Here is a 17223-nt window from a genome sequence, read left to right as displayed (position 1 = left end):
GTTTTGCTAATTATACTAAACCCAAATTGGACGGGCTGCTTTAGAATTTGGACTAGTGTGAGTGGTTTTCATGATTGCAAACATAAAACGTCTATACTCACTTCCCACGGCATAGGGAAGCTTCGCTCCTATGAGCTCTTGACTACGAACCCTGGTCGGGTACGAAACTAGTTGGGTACGCAAGCCAACATCTTGACGGACGTGAGTCAATATAACCGTTTTAGGCCAGGTACAAATCTAACATGAGTTTTCTGCAACCCTAAATTGTATTAAAAGCAAAATCCTGACCTACTGACTAACTCATCAACGCCCAGCCCGAACCTTTGTAACTAGAAAGCTGAAAATTTTCCCAAAGTTTTTTTTAATAATGTAGACAAGGAATAAGGCTGAATATTCGAAATACTAACGCTAATCTACACTTAGTATTATAAATGCGAAAGTGTGTTTGTTTGTTTGTCCTTCATTCATGCCCTAACTAAGCAACCAAGCGACTTGATTTTTGGCACAGAGATAGTTGAAAGGACGGAGAGTAACATAGTTACATATTTTGGCGGGAAATCAAAGAGTGCCTACGGGATTTTCAAAAACTTAAATCCACGCGTACGAAGTCGCGAGCATCAGCTAGTGTTACATATATGTAACAGATTTTTTTTTGCAATTTTGTATGTTGAAACATTAGGGACGCGCTATATACATAAATAAGCGAACAAAATGCTGAAAAAAAAATTCGCGTAAGGAATTGCTGTTGATTTGCCCCTGGCCTTATATTATTTGCAATCATAAACGGCCTGTTAAATGGACTTTGACATAATAGATCTGCAAAAACATTTGAGGACCAAGTGCCCTAAGACGGTACTTACAGCAACTTGGCAATTTAGCAGTAATCCAACTAAAAGTTAGATGTGACTGAGCAATCTCTATTGGGAAAGTTAGTTTTGATAGAAGCATCTACACTAAAAGCCATTGATATTCGTGAAGTCGAGGAAACTTTTAGTTTATACAAAGAAGTTTAGCCAAGCGACTATTAGGTTTCGTAAACCTTAAAGCCAAAATCCACTGGAGAGTTTTTTTGCAAAATCGCTGTCATTCTCATGTCTACGTCAATTTCTGCAAGTTTTTGGAGGTATACAAAACTTGTAGAAGTTATTTGCTAGAGAATATCTACACAGTATCAAAAAGCTGATTTCTGCAAAAAATTGCGGGAATTACTTTCCAGCGGACACTGGGCCTTAAGTTAGCTCATGCTTAACATAACCAGACTATAATATTATTTTGATGCTGGGACCTTACTATTATACTCAGGTCCTATTTCACAAATTCTCAATAAAAAGCTACATTAGCTGATAGCTTTTTATATATTTAGAGGTTATTTTTTTCCTTAAATTAGATATGCAATTGAATTATTGAGAGTTTGTGAAAAAGGGTTTATTAAATCCTACTTTATCAAACAACATTGAAGGAGAATCTCGTACTAAGAGGGATTTTATTTGTTCAATTCGAGTTACTTAGATTGCTTGCGTGAGAGACAGAAAAGCATCGGTAGAAAGGATTGAATGTTAAATTGTTTTGTGACTACTATGTCTTAAACTTCATAGTCGAGCGTCTGTCGCGTCTTTAGACAGACGCTCGACTCAAAAGTCCACCTTTAGAGCTTTTGCACATGACGAATTTATCAGGAGCTGTCTCAAGCAAAATATGTAAAGCTATTATATAGACTAGCGCTTGGCTGAAATCAAATCTGCTGGCAAGTTATGATGCAGCCTAAGATGGACCGCGATTACCTAGAAGATGCCTATTAACTCTTGATTTGAAGATACTTATGTTAAAAGTGGAGGGGAATACTGGTGGCAGAAGAGCGTTCCATATCCAAGTGGTTCGCTTTAGAAACGAGGAAGAAAATTGTTTCGACGTGTCCATTGAATTTCGACTACGTACGGGTGCAGACCTTGACGATGCCTTGCGGAATGATAATAGAGGTGAAGGAGGAACCAGTTCAAAAGTTTATAATTTTCTTATATGAACAGTGAGTATGTGTCAGCTGTCAGTGACAAGATGGTCTGAACAACTGAATCCAATTCGCGCCAGTTCTCCATCATCGCTTTGCCACCGACAGAAGGTAATGGAAACAGTTGATCAATTCGAGGCTGGGATCTTGCCTGGACCACGATCTTCAGGAATGAAGGAACGAACAGTGAATTTCATTCATTGGGACTATCAAACTCCAACGCTATGCTATTTGAAAGCAGCTCTGACAAGTTTCTTAAATAGATTCGACTCGCGAAAATGTCGTCATGTGCATATGTCTTAGTGATAGAAACCTTTTCCCAGATGGTACTTGCCTCTCGATTTTTCGGTGGTAGCGTCTTCCAAATTGCTGTCCCAATCGAATTCAGTGACGCCACTCCTTGGCGCTACCTCGCCGAGATGTTGCCACCGGAACTCGAAGTCACTGTCGCGTTTCTTCAGTGCTTCGAATCTGTTTGGATTAGCAAATACCTAAGCCTAAATTCTCCTACGCTGATGTCAGTCGCGTACAGTGATCGCAAAACAAGTAGTCCAATCTGAATTTACAACATAGTTTTCGCAAGACTTAGGATTAAACACAGAAGCCCGGCTGAGATCTGATTCTGTACATGCGTCTCGTCTTCAAACGGGACTTATTTTGCGCACACTATACAGTTGGTTTCAGGTGTAAAAAGAGGTCGGGACGACAGTGGAAGGGATGTTTCTACGCATACAGATACTGGTCTTCGCTTCGCTACAATCAGACTAAATGGCAAGTGAGCTACGATGGAGCCTAGCTCTCTTGCCTTATAAAACAAAACCTTGAATGACGATCATATCGCGTGGTAAATAGACACCCCCACCGTCCGTCATATTATTGTAAATTCAGATTAGACTACCTATAGTACGCGACAGGTCGAAATGGCAATCCCCGCTCAGCTTCCGCGCTAACCTTGTGCGGACGAGTGCGGGTGTGCGGGGCGTCCCACCGCCTCATACCCCGATTGCCATCTCGACCTGTCGCTAACTATACTTGTATTGCGATCACTGCACTAAGTACTAACATCTACTCATAAAATTATTATGTACTTATTGTGTTGTTAATGCTCGTATTTGAAATTTTAAAATCTTTTGTTCACGTTTTATTTGTGAATTTATTCATTCATTTTGATATGTTATTACCAACGTTTTGAATTAAAAAAACTACTTCTGGAGTTCAATGGTTTTAATCAAAACACAATTTTACTTTAAAACTAAGGTGTATCACAGTGAATATATATCTAGTAGCTGAACACCGGTTCTTTGTTAATAAATATTGTACATGGCTTTTGTCCTACGAATCTTCTATCTTTTATGATCCTTTGCTGAAGGCCAGGAGCGGGTAGGCCTGGCAGCCCCGGCAGGCAGCTGGGCAGCGAGTCTACACCCAGAGATACAACTATGTATAATTGGGTATTTGACTCCAATTTTTTTATTACTTTATTATAAACTAGGATAAAAATAATGACGTAAACTGAAAAAACTAATTAAATCGATCAAATAACAAAAAAGTTATAAGCATTTAAATATTTCTGATTAGACAGAGATAAAGATATAGCATTTTGACGTCACACCTCACTAATGCCATAGTAGCTTCGTGCGGTTTCATACAAATTTTCGTTTTGCGAGAAAGGGTTAGAAGACCCTCCCACTCCAAAATTAAAATGCCTGTAACTTTGTAAATCTTTGTTAGATTTTAGCATTTTTTTCAGCATACGTCATTATTTTTATCCTAGTTTATAATAAAGTAATAATATTTATCAAATTCAAAAGTAGGCAATTACCCAATTGACATTAAGAAAGTCGGCGTATATTTAGCCAAATATTTTCCATGCCAGGCCATGCCAAAATTATTAGTAAGCAATAAGTTTATTGTTTTGGTATGAAATAGGTATTAGGTATAAACTATAATGTAGATATAATATTACACATAATATGTAAGTATACGTATGTGAACGGCAATTAATAATTCATTGCGCTACAAATGATTTAATACTATAAATTAATGATTTAATGATAATCCTGTATCTAAAATAATATCGGTGCTAATTAAGTTGTAAGTACCCAATTAGAGAGGTTTAAAAGTAATCCTATGTTTAGGCACCTTCAAAAAAGAGCAGAGCTACTGCTAGCTATTCTGACTAAACCGTATGGACAAGACATGTCCATAGGGTTTAGTCAGAATGTCCGCGAATAACAAGCAAGTCTAGGAAGCCTGACGGGGCTTCATGTAATTTTAGTCAAATGAATAAATAAACGAATAGGTAAAGAATAAATAAGGAAAAAAACGCAGCCGGAATTCTTTTTCGACAGATCCGCGCAAATATGGCGCTTAACACACTGGTTGGTGGAATTCCATACTAACCTTATGAACATGGAGTTTTTGGTATAATCAAAGAACTCAAAGTGGGAAATGAACCGTCTGATATGAACGATTTGGGTGGCGACTGGACCGAACAGCCAGAATGGCACCGCGAACAAGCTACTATAGACAGTGGCGATTTAATTATCACTGACGTTTGATACTAACCTTTTGAACATGAGGTTTTTTGCAAACTCATAGAGCTCAAGGTCGAGGGAGTTAAGCCGTCTGATATGGGCGACCTGTGTGGGCGACAGAGCAGCCAGGGTGGCGCCAGACACAGTCGCGTTGTGTTGTGTAAAGGGCACCGCGAACCGCAGGTTGAATGTCTCCTCGAACACGTACTGCGATATCTGCAAAAAGACAACAATTTTAAAAATTTCATCGAATACTTCAGACCCTAATACTAATTTAATTTTGAAGTTAGTCTAGTGGTTAGGCCGTCCGCCTTCTAATTGGAGGTCGGGGGTTCGATCCCGGGCACGCACCTCTAACTTGTCGGAGTTATGTGCGTTTTAAGTAATTAAATATCACTTGCTTTAACGGTGAAGGAAACATCGTTTGGAAACCTGCATGCCTGAGAGTTCTCCATAATGTTCTCAAGGGTGTGTGAAGTCTACCAATCCGCACATGGCCTTTTGTTTGTCGATATTGCGACCCAATTGCACGGGTCCTGGTCACGAGTCACGACGAGACTGCAGTGCTGCGAGAGATGGAGTTGGATAATGTTTCAAAGGTGTGTGAAGTCTGTCAATCCTCACTTGGCCAGCGTGGTAGACTATGGCAAAAACCCTTCTCACTCTGAGAGGAGACCCGTGCTCTGTAGTGAGCCGGCGATGGGTTGATCATGATTATGATGATACTAATTTAGACCCTATTGAATACTGATTGTTATATTTTTTTATGGAAATATGCAGAATATCACAAGAAAGCTCAGTCACTTAACGAGTGAGAGAGTTATGCTTAGAGTTTCTCTACGTGACCAAATCAGAAATGCGGAGATCAATAGAATAAACAGAGTAACCGACGACGTAGCTTAACGAGTTGCAAAACTAAAGTGGCGATAGGTGGGGCACATAGTTCGAAGATGATAGAGATGTTGGGGATCCGAGGTTTTGAAATATCACTGAAAAACCCATTAACTAGCAGACCCTCCAATAGATTAACAGATGATTGCATATACCTACGCTTATAAGTAACCTTTGTCCAACAATGGACATCTATCGGTTGATATTGGACGATATTATGTCTATCGGAATATGGAATATCTGTGGGAGCTATAAGTATACAGGGTGAAACCAGAATGCTCGCAAAAACAACGTTATTGTTATACTACGATATCACGCTACGAGGCTCATTATTATTTTGGTCCGTCTATCGGTCTTGAGCTCAACTTACCGAGCTGTTACGGTCGTTATTATATAGGTACCTTGCATTTTTTTTAATTTATAGTCAAGTCAAGTCAAAGTCAAGTCAAATGATTTATTCAAAATAGGTAATAAATTACTCTTATTGATTGTCTGGTATAGTGTTAGATTTGTAAGATAATATAGTGGTGATAATTATAACGCAAACTTAAAACTAAAGCTACGAGGGTTCCAAACGCGCCCAGGTCTGAGAAGAGCCCACAACAAACTCAGCCGGGTATTCTTTTTATTATCACCACTTTACAAAATTATTGAAACTTATTAGAACTATCACAAAGTCGTTAAGCAACTCATTCCCAAGCTTGCTTATCATTTAAATAATCCTTTACATTGTAATAGGATTTTTCAATTAGTTTACGTTTTATGAAAACTTTGAACTTGTTGAGAGACATCTCCAATATGTCTTCTGGAAGCTTATTATAGAAACGTATGGAATTACGAGCAAATGAATTGCTAACTTTACTGAGCCTAGAGGCGGGAATTACAAGTTTATTTTTATTTCTAGTATTTATATTATGACAGTCACTTTTTTTTTAAAATTTATTTATGTTTTTATGTACGTACAGTAAATTTTCAAAAATATATTGATTATGCACTGTCATAATTTTAACTTCCCTAAATTTAGTTCTCAGCGACTCTCGTGGCCCCATACTGTATATGGCTCGAACAGCCCTTTTCTGCAGCACAAAAATAGAATTAATATCAGCAGCAGCTAGCGCTTGGCTGCAATCAGACCTGGTGGCAAGTGATATGCATAAGTTGCAGTAGTTTCTTGTGTCAAAAGTCAAAATCCTCTTTGACCCTCTTTGGCATAAGCCAACGAAATAAGTATTCATGTTCAAGGTAATAAATATTCCGCAAAACTGCATGACTAGTGGCGGCGCGGGCGATGGCAAATCGCCGACAAATGGAGATAGGCGAACAATGAGCTAAGTGCAAATAATGACAGTACTTATCTCCGGCGGGGTCGACGCACGGTCGCTTGAATGGGACTCTCTATTGCATACGATGTAGGAGCTCTGGATGCAATTACGATCAAAGGATATACCTATTAAACGAAATTAGTGATCTAATAGATATAAATGAATTAAAGAAGCACCACTACGATTTCACAATATTTTTATTATTTTTCGGGTAGGTACCGTACCATAGGGATATTACAAAGCCTCCGCTTTTCGTCCGTCTGTCTATCAGCGGGCTGTATCGCATGAGCCGTAATAGTCAGTGTGGAAAATTTCACAGAATGTGAATTTCTATTCCCGCTATAACAACAAATAATAAAAAAGCAACAAATAATAATAATAAAAAAACGAATTTCAAAATAGCCGCATTGCAATTTTTTAAGTACATAGGCAAGATAAGTACATAATACCGTGTTTTATGGTATGGAACCCTTCGTGTGCGAGTCCGACTCGGACTTTTAAGTTACATTTGCAATGTCAGATTTGCAAAAAAAAAATTACTGAAATAATATAAGCTGCTATTTATATTCCTTTACCCACTGAAAGCTCGAACTTAATAAATAACCCGTGATATAATACAGCTCGCGCCGGCAATGGCAAATTTCGACAAGTACAATAGTATATATACAACTATAGTACCTATAGTGAGCTAAGTGCAAATAATGACCGCACTTATCTCGCTCGGGGTTGTCGTATGGGATACTAAATGAAACTATTTTACGTTATCCATACTCCATAGTCTGTCTGCTAGCCTTTCACGACCCATCCGTTCAACCGATTTTGTCGAATACAGGGTTTTAAAAATTCCGCGAGATATCTTTGTTTTTTCGGGATATATATTGTCTAATACAACACAAAGAGGACTATAAAATGTCATGTCTGGGGCAGTCGGCTGATTTGCCACCTTCTTTAAAACTAGATGATGCCCGCGATATCATCCGCGTGGGTTTAAGTTTTTAAAATCCCGTAAGAAATCTTTGATTTTCCGGAATAAAAAGCAGCCTATGTCCTTTCCCGGGAAGCAAGCTATATCTGTACCAAATTTCGTCAAAATCGGTTGAACGGGTGGGCCGTTCGGCTATCGGGCCGACAGACTGGCAGAAAGACACACTTTCGCATTTATAATACTAGTATGGATTCGCCAAACACAAAACATTCGCCATAGCTAGTATCCCGAATAGTGTGGCCAGTTGATTTGCCAAATGCCAAACTATATAGTAAAATTTACCCGAACTCGAGTCATTTGCCGAATTCCGATAGTGGAGCCTTACCATTATTACAAGTTGACCTTTGTCTACAATACATATTGCATGACATAATATAGATAACAATGACAAATGATGATAAATTGACCTAGACGCATAACACCCGTGGCGTCTTGATTCTGGAAATCCCTACAAGAGACCTAAATGGTAAACCGCTAGGCGGCACTTCTTTGCAAGTAGAGGATAAGTAGCTACGATAGAAGTCCTCCACTAGACCATACCAGAGACAATTTAGAAATGACTAGCGATTGCCCACGGCTTCGCTCTTGTGTCACAGCACAACTTTATTTTCCTTGCCTATATCATAAAGATAACCTCTGTGTAAAATTTCTGGTCCAAAGGTTAAGCCGGGCGTGTTAGTCAGTGATTCAGGACTTTTCTTTTTATATAGGTGTACCTATTTAGATAATATTCCGAGTGTATTCTACATTGCCTTGCCGGGAATTAAACCCTCCCCCTTATAAGATAAGACGCTCACCACTGTGCCAGGGATATCGTCAAAACGGGACTACTTAATAGATACGAGCACAATGTGAATAGCCGTAATACCTACTAATGCCTGGACTAATAAATATCCCGTGTAGCGTAGCGCGTGCCGGCAGTGGCAAATCGCGACAAATGGCGATAAGCACAATGAGTTAAGTGCAAATAATGGGCGCACTTATCTGCCGCGGGGTCGTCGGACGATGACGAATGGATCTCTATTCATGTTGTTAAATTACTATTTTGCTGTCAATCGCTTTCCGGTGCGAAGTCGCCCTTCCAGCACCTTGAGACTCTAACGTCTACCGGTTTTTCTAACCATATTTTGTTCGAAAAACTGATAGACGACAGGGCATATACCTACCTTGCTCATAAGTCATTGCCATTTGAGCTTCGCAACCCGCTAAGCTATGTCGGTTACTCTGGTTCTCTTACGGATCTCCTCTCCTACGGGAAGCAAAGCGTTGGAAGACCCAAGGTGGACAGACGACCTCAAACGAGTCGCAACGAGCCGCTGGGTTCCGGCGGCGCAAGAACATGGCTTCTAGTGGTTTGTAGAAGTTTCTACAAAAAACTAAAAGTTGACGTCAAGTTGATGATGATGATGATAATGACCATTCAATCAAGCTATTGCTATTTGAAAGATTCTATCACTCAATCACCGACTTGGTATATTAATCTTACTTAAAAGTTGAAAATACTTAATAATTTGTTGATGATCACTTTTTTTTTATGTAACCACAAATTCATCGTTTTCAGATTTTTCCCTTACGTGTGCGATGAGACCTACCTGTCAAATTTCATGATTCTAGGTCAAGGGGAAGTATCCTTTAGGTTCCCTGACAGACAGACAGACAGACAGACAGACAGACGGACAGACAGACGGACAGGGAGACAACGAAGTGATCCTATGAAGGTTCCTTTTTCCTTTTGATGTACGGAATCCTAAAAAGAGCGAAAAGCACACTGCAGAAAGCACAAAAGCTGTTCGCAACAAATAAACTCCATGCGCTCTGTCGCAGCAGACAGGCACTTAGACTGCTTATCCAGTGACCTTAGTATGAGATTTTACATACGTTGATAGAGTTCGAGAGGCGAAACAAAATTACGTCAAAGTAAAATTGACCTAAAGTACCTTGATTTGAAGACAAAAAATTCAGTACCCCTGATTTAATATCGCAGTGTTACCGTTTGGAGCGCTGGCTATTTATTAACTTGAGCATTTCAACAAAGGTCCAATCCAACCCAATCCATCAGTCTGTATGAGTCCATTGCTGGATATCAGCCTTTTCAAGAGCGCGTCACCACGGTCCTTCCTCACCCAATCGGTTCCTGCCACCTTCTTCAGATCATCAGTCCAGTGGGCTGGAGGTTGTCCTGCACTGTCCTACGCGGTCTCCACTCCAAATAACGTCGTTCCATCGGCCGTCGTGGGTTCTGCGACAGACATGACCTGTTCATTGCCACTTCAGCTTGCTAATCCTTTAAGCTATGTCGGTCGCTTTTGTTCTTCTGCGAATTTCCTCGATCCGGATTTTATCACTGAGAGAGATCCCAACATATACCCGCTCCATAACGCGCTGAACAACTTGTAATTTGTTGACGAGAGGCCATGTCCACGTTTCCAGTTCATACATCATTACAGACAGGACACACTCATTGAAAACTTAGATATTACCATTGATAAAGTCCATTTTACTTCAACGCTGAAGTGTTTTGACGCTCGAATACTATCAACGTAATATCCTATACTAAGCCAGACGGCTCTCGAGCTATCGACCTGGTATTAACTGGTCACAACTTCTATTCTATTCTTTCATAATAACATTTCTTGAGCTCGAAATTGCAACGTTAAACTTATTTTACGCGAGTCACAATAAAAGTTTTGTGGACCGGTTAAACATGAAATAAGTTTATTATCAAGGCGAAATGTAAAGGAAGTTGTAGGTTATAAGAAAATCCGTAACTGTATTCAAAGTTTTCACTGGAAAATGAAAATAAGCTTCTTTAATATTGTGGATAAAGTGGCTGAAGACGCCCACAGATTTGCTCGATTTTCAGGGTTCTGTAAGTTCAAATGAAAAAATTGAACCCTTTAGGATTACTCGTGTGTCTGTCTGATCGTCTCTCACAGCCAACTTGCTCCGAATATACTGCGCTAATCAATTTGCCTTTGTAATAAAAATCTTACCTTTTGAAATTCTGTGAGCCCGAAGTACGCCATGGCAGCCAAGTTGCGCTTGGCAGACGCTAGCAGTACTCGGTCCGTATCAGAAGTCCTATGCCGCAGAGTTCCGTTGTAACAGCCGACCAGCGCCAAGTCTGCTAACATGCGAGTCTGTCTGTTGTTCGCCAAGTTCCATGGACAGGACGCGAATTCTTCCAGAGTCACCCCTCGCCAAGATTCTCCAGTGTAACACGCTGGTACTTCCGCCGCTGTGCGGACAAAATCAATATCAAAGTTATAACCCAAACATTTCAAAGATAATACGTTCACATTCAGGGCAAATGACGTCGGTCAATGTTGGCGAGCTCACCAGTACCCTTCTGCGCTGATGCGCTTGTCGACCACCGAATATAGTTAAAGACAATGGCAGACGTCCCGGGTAGAATATATCACAGCCAAGGTCAAACCAAACAAAAATCACGAGCTGGATTACGCAGGCAGAACATCTCGTCAGCGTTTTACAAGAGACTAGCGACTCGCCCCGGCTTTGCACGGCTTTTTACAATTTTCGTAGGGATCTCCAATTGTTTTGAAATAAAATATGCCTATGTCACTCAGAAATAATGTAGCTTTCTACTGGTGAAAGAATTTACAAAATCGGTTCAGTAGTTCCAGGGATTACCCCCTACAAACAAACTTACAAACTTTACCTCTTCATAATATTATTTTATATTTTATAAGAGATATGATGAGGCTCTCTTAAGCATTCCTATACGACACATCTGAGCAGAATTCCGAGCGCTTTTTAAAAACCTGATTAAAATTTCGAAATGCACCTATTATAAAATAATGTTTGAAGCATAAAACTCAATGTTTGCTCTTTTTAAAGTTTTAAAAGCTCAAATCGCATTATAATTTGGAACGCAGCGAATCTGAAGAGCGGAAGTCTACATTGAGTTTTCTGCAAAGCTACGCCTTTAATTACCTACTTTGTTCTTCATGTGAACCGACATAATTGGTACGAAGTTCGTTAAAATATCATGTGTTCCACGGAATCACGTTTCCATTATGCGGTTATGCCAAGCGAAAAGATCTATTTTTGCGTAATTTATTATAACGAACCGCGCTGGCTGTATTTATTGACAGTTAAAATAGACTACTTACTACTTGTGATGTTATTACTTTCTCTCAACAAGAGCCAGATACGGTAATATAGCGTGCACACAGCATTTCCTCTGTGAAGTGTGAATTATGAACGCTGTTTTTTTTTAATTCATTATAGGTATACGCTTGACCACAATCACACCTGATGGAAAGTTATGATGTAGCCTAAGATGGGACGCGTTTACCTAGAAGATGCCGATTCACTCGTGTTTTAAAGATGCCCGGGTTGTAATTGGTAGGAAACACATATCGTGGAAGAGTATTCCACGCTGTGTAAGAAGGTTAAGGATACTGCCTATACAAAATATATTATAATATACTAATTATGTCCATACAAATATAATATACTAGCTTCTTTCCGTGACTTCGCTCACGTAATTTATAGTGTTTACTTCACGTAATATATATTCCACTCGGGGATATTGTAGCTATATTCTATCAGTGAAAGAATTTTTAAGAATTGAATCATCATGTTTCGGAAATTAACTACATCAAAAACAAACTTTTCCCTTATTAGTGTAGCCTATGTAAGTACCTACCTAAGTTCTTTATTAACACAACTAATAAAATCAGATGAAGCACTGAGCGTAGCATATTATAATTGTATGGTATTTTAATATGAACACTGCTTGACAAAGAGTCACACAATTTTGTCATTAGAAAAGAACAAAAGAATTACTCAGGACACGAAACACGTGCAGCGTCGTTTTAGGGCGAAAACATACTTCAAACGTAATCTAAGGGTAAGCCTGCACTGCAAAATTTCACTCCGAAATTTTTCGGCTTAGTTCTGTGACATAATATAGAAATTGTATGAAGCCGCAAGAATCCATTTTCCATATTATGTCACGGAATTCTGAGGAAAAAGTCGCGGGGGTGAAATTTCACAGTGCGGACTTACCCTAACCCATTCCTATACGATTCATGTTGAGTCAATAAAATCGTAGAATTTTCTATGGCTCAAAAATATTAGTGCTGAGACGACTCTACGCCAATTTGCCTTGAACCTTGTAGCAGAACATCTAACTCTACGAGACGAGGGTGGAGTGCTCTGATTACGATTCCAGCATTATGGTTACACCGTAGTATCTTAAAATATAATTTTCCAACCTGATTAGGTACAGTAGTAGGGTATAAAGTATCAGTATCAATTTATTCCTAAATAAAATACAAAATATATTACGTGACTCTTACTGAAAAAAAAGATGAAAAAAACTCCACTTATTATGCTTACCTGTAGCTGTGCGCCCTTGACACCAGTGCCTCGAACCTTTCCACGTGGCCCCGCGCTTCACGTGCCGGTACTCTGACAAATATCTGAAACAATACATTAACCCTTAATAATGTCAAAGTCAAAGTCAAAGTCAAATGATTTATTCAAAATAGGTAATAAATTACTCGTATTGATGGTCTGATTAATGAACGAATGACGACTAATGAACCGAAATTATTCAAAAACTACGCAAATTAGACCTTTTAAAATAAAAAATACACAGACTTAGTTAAGAAATCATTAGCAACGCTATAAAATTGCCAATAGATCAATATTTTGTATTATAACTTCTATAATCTATCTACGCCGGTAGTATTACTTAGGTGTTAGTATTAGTTTGAGTCACCAACCAAATCACAAAATAAACTGTTTTCGAATTGAATTTCGAAGGTTTTTTGAAAACATGTTTATGATTGATTGGTAACTCAAAATTAACGCCCACCGATATTTTTGGCTCTGTCATTTGTATGAGATTACGTAACAGAGAGAGCGCTATAGTAATTTCTTTCCGTGGATAGAGTATAGGAGCCGCTATGCCGTTGCAGGTCGCATTTTGTGATTGTCCGGGCATTAATATTGTAAAGCATTTACCTGGCAACAGGTTCTCTGAGCAGTGTGATGTAGAAGTATCGCCGGTGCACCGCCGAGCCCTCGTGCCGGTCCAGTTCGCCGCCCACGCAAGCCGTCAACTCCGTGAAATCCGCGTGAAGGCCGCACCTAAGAACAAAACCATTTATTTTAGTAAACCAGCCCTATCATCTATCTCCGGACTTCGATGTAACCAATACGTTATAACTTATAAGATAAGCAATCCTTGCGTTTAAAATTACGTTGCGTACTGGTTTAAAATTAAATAACAAATTCTTACAATAACGTATCATTAATATCAAAAATACTTTGCGATGAACAAGGTTTTATACAGACAGGTAACAGCTAATAGATAACCGTTCAACCAGATTTAAAGTTCTTTATATAGAGGTAGGTATAAAGGAAGATGAAATGAAAGCCAATTTCACTTTGCGCAACGCTACTCAGGATATGGATAGATCTCTTGTATCAGGGACGCCTGAGTGGAATAATATATGTCCACAGAAAGAAGGAAAAGGAAACAAAAGCATTTTCCAGGATAAAACAGCAAACTAAGTTTTTTGCGATGAGGGATGCTGTCATTGTGAATAAACTGATACTAAAGCAACCAATTTAAAACGAGAAATTTCAAGGCTACAAACATTTCTAAGAAGCACGAACACCACATCGTCCTACAAAAACTATTCAGCAAAAAAGGAACGTTTGAATATTCGACGTAGAGGCGACTAGTGGAGCGTGAAGCAGATAGTTTGGCACAGGACGCATACAACGCATACTTGTAGCACACAGCCTAAATACATACAGTGAGACGACGCTTTTGATATTTGCGGACGAGCCGGCTTTACGTCAGCATTGCAGATAATTTTTTTTTTTTTATTCAGATACAAGTTAGCCCTTGACTGCAATCTCACCTGGTGGTAAGTGATGATGATATCCGAAAGATTTATCCAATTCTAAGAAAAATGATAACTAAGAGGAGTTTATTCGTAGCGCAGCCCAAACAAACGTTTATATGGAAAGCGCTAAGGAAACTTTAAGAAACTTTAAGGAAAATGTAACCTACAATCAGCAAATAAATAATTTGTATTTGTATTTGTAAAAAAGTTAGCTCTATAGTGACGTTGCGATGTAATTTGCCGGACGGCTCGTGAGATTCCAGCGAAAAGAATACAAAGGTAGTTCAATATTGTCTGTGAGTTCTGTGACTGCTCTATCTTCACCTCTCGCAGCACCACAGTCCCAGATCACGACTCATGCAACTGGGTCGAAATGTCGCTAATTTGAAACCATCGTATTAATCATGGTACCCTCCATTTTCACTCTACTGATTTCTTTGTCCATTATAATCCTTCCCCGTCCTACTCCTGCCACCCAGGAGCAATGTCTAGACTCTAGCGGTCTCCGACGACCCGACCAACTGTATGATGAATCTCTTTAGGCTGAGTTTGTAGTAGTCGTGTAGTCAATAAAACCACATTGACTGAATGTGTGTTAGCTGGGGATTATAATTTTAGCCGATCTCTGAACACCGCATGCGTTTTATTTCCTCGTTTTTGTTGAAGAGCTTTAAATAGTAGTTTCCGTAATGTTCCTGTGTAAGGATAACTAGTCGATTTAAAAAGCTGAAGTAAGAGTTTGGTAAACGTACTAGTATACTGGCTAGCGTTTACATATACTACTTGTAGGAAATCCGTAGGAAAACCAAACCTACCTACATAGCCCAAATTAGCAAGGCAGGCCATGTTTTATTTGCAAAACTGCTAACAGCTCGGGCAGACATGGTCCGGAGTGGAGGTAATGCTGAGCACAGCATGGAGAGACCTTGAGAGGGTAGTTGATAGTGGTTGCATGAAAAAGGCGGAAAAATGAGTGTGGTGCCACGCTCAAGGAAACGCCTATATCCAGGTGCTTTGTTCCTAAGTCAATTTTTTCAGTACGCCTTTTTACACTTTTACTTGGGGAATCAGCAAAAAATACAAATCATTCACACATTCGCCAGCGTAGCCGTTTCAAAAATTAATTAAAACATAAATACATAAATCCATAATATGTTTTGGTAAATTATTAAATGAAATTGGTAGTTCATGCAACACTGATTAACAAAGGCGATAAGAAGGTAGAGGTCATATCCGTTGATTACAGAACAACAAGTTCTAGGTCATACTTTTAGGTAAAATAAACAGTCTAATGGTATATTTTTCCTCGTTTTAAAAGGAACTACAATACTTCAATACGATTTTCTATTCAGTAGTAAAGTTTAGTGGACCGTGAAGGAGACATTTTGGCACCAGAACATGTACTTTGCTCGCCGTGTTACAAAAGGAAAGTATGTAACTCAACATAATGTTAGTATAGTTTTCATAAACAAGTTTTCATTTTGAGAAAAAATATCATAGAATTCTTCATTTCGATGGCTCATAATATTATGTATAGTGAGTCAACTAACGTTTTTAGGTAACTTGATATCTTGATTCAAGATAGATGCATAAAAGACCTTATATCAGTCTAGGTCACAAAACTTTTAAAAATAAACTTACATTCGAAGATAATAATCTAACGTATACTGATACAAGTTGAGCTGTTTATGATTTAATTAAAATAATAGTTTATTTTTAACACACTCTCATGTAAAATTAGAATTTTCCAGAAGGCTCACTATACAATTGAAATGGCAATCGGGGTATGAATCGGGGAGATGCACTGCACACCTGCCGTCACCCGTGCTCGCCAGCAACGGGTTAGCGTGAGAGCTGTTCGGGTGTGCGGGGCGTTCCCTTTCTGATTGCCATTTCTACCTGTCGCGTACTATAGGAGTCATCGGTTTGTTTGTCGTTCTAAGTTATAGGTATTGTTCGACGCCGAGCATTCAATCGGAAACAATAGGTAGATGGATACACTTTCGATGCATAATGTTAGCATAATGTTAGTCTAGAATCTAGATCATAATATTCACTCTCCAGTTCGCTATGTTTACCGTAAATCAGTACTATCGACATATTTCTACATTTTCCCAGTTTGTCTTACAATGTTTGACACATTTTTATCTTCGCAGCATTACAACAAGCTAATACGAGTAGTTAATTCTGTATTGTGTAATCGAAATTTTATTTTCGCCATCATCATGATCAACCCATTGCCGGATCACTACAGAGAACGGGTCTCCTCTCAGAGTGAGAAGGGTTTTGGCCATAGTCTACCACGCTGGCCATGTGCGTAGATTGGTAGACTTCACACACTTTTGAGAACATTATGGAGATCTCTTAGGTATGCAGGTTTCCTCACGATGTTTTCCTTCACCGTTAAAGCAAGTATTTATTTAATTATTTACTTTATTTAATTACTTAAAACACACATAACTCCGAAAAGTTAGAGGGATCGAACCCTCGACCTCCGATTAGAAGGCGGACGTCCTAAGTCCTAACCACTAGTCTATAACAGCTTTTTTTTTATCAAGTGCAAGCAATTTTTAACCGACTTCAAAAAAAGGAG

The 17223-nt window shown here is 39.0% G+C and overlaps 2 protein-coding genes across 3 annotated transcripts in view; both read right to left on the bottom strand.

Annotated features, from left to right (window-relative positions):
- The window catches only part of Hs6st (heparan sulfate 6-O-sulfotransferase), a 147286-nt gene that overhangs the window by 9928 nt on the left and 120135 nt on the right, over positions 1–17223 (bottom strand). Inside the window, exons 4-8 of one of the 2 annotated variants that reach the window (XM_034968234.2) lie at positions 13738–13863; positions 13108–13190; positions 10734–10978; positions 4574–4758; positions 2340–2476 (exon numbers count right to left, since the gene is read on the bottom strand). In XM_034968234.2, coding sequence (XP_034824125.1) covers positions 2340–2476; positions 4574–4758; positions 10734–10978; positions 13108–13190; positions 13738–13863 — 776 coding nt within the window. Of the gene's footprint in view, positions 1–2339; positions 2477–3206; positions 3425–4573; positions 4759–10733; positions 10979–13107; positions 13191–13737; positions 13864–17223 lie in introns of those variants that run through there. The other variant, XM_034968235.2, reaches the window with a different exon arrangement.
- LOC117996875 (uncharacterized) overlaps positions 1–17223 on the bottom strand; it is a 225136-nt gene that overhangs the window by 92480 nt on the left and 115433 nt on the right. The window lies entirely within an intron of this gene.

The sequence above is a fragment of the Maniola hyperantus genome, chromosome 4 (assembly GCF_902806685.2).
Source record: "Maniola hyperantus chromosome 4, iAphHyp1.2, whole genome shotgun sequence".
NCBI classification, from domain to species: Eukaryota; Metazoa; Arthropoda; class Insecta; order Lepidoptera; family Nymphalidae; genus Maniola; species Maniola hyperantus.
Note: the sequence above shows the minus strand (reverse complement) of the source record. Positions and strands in the feature narration are given on the sequence as shown.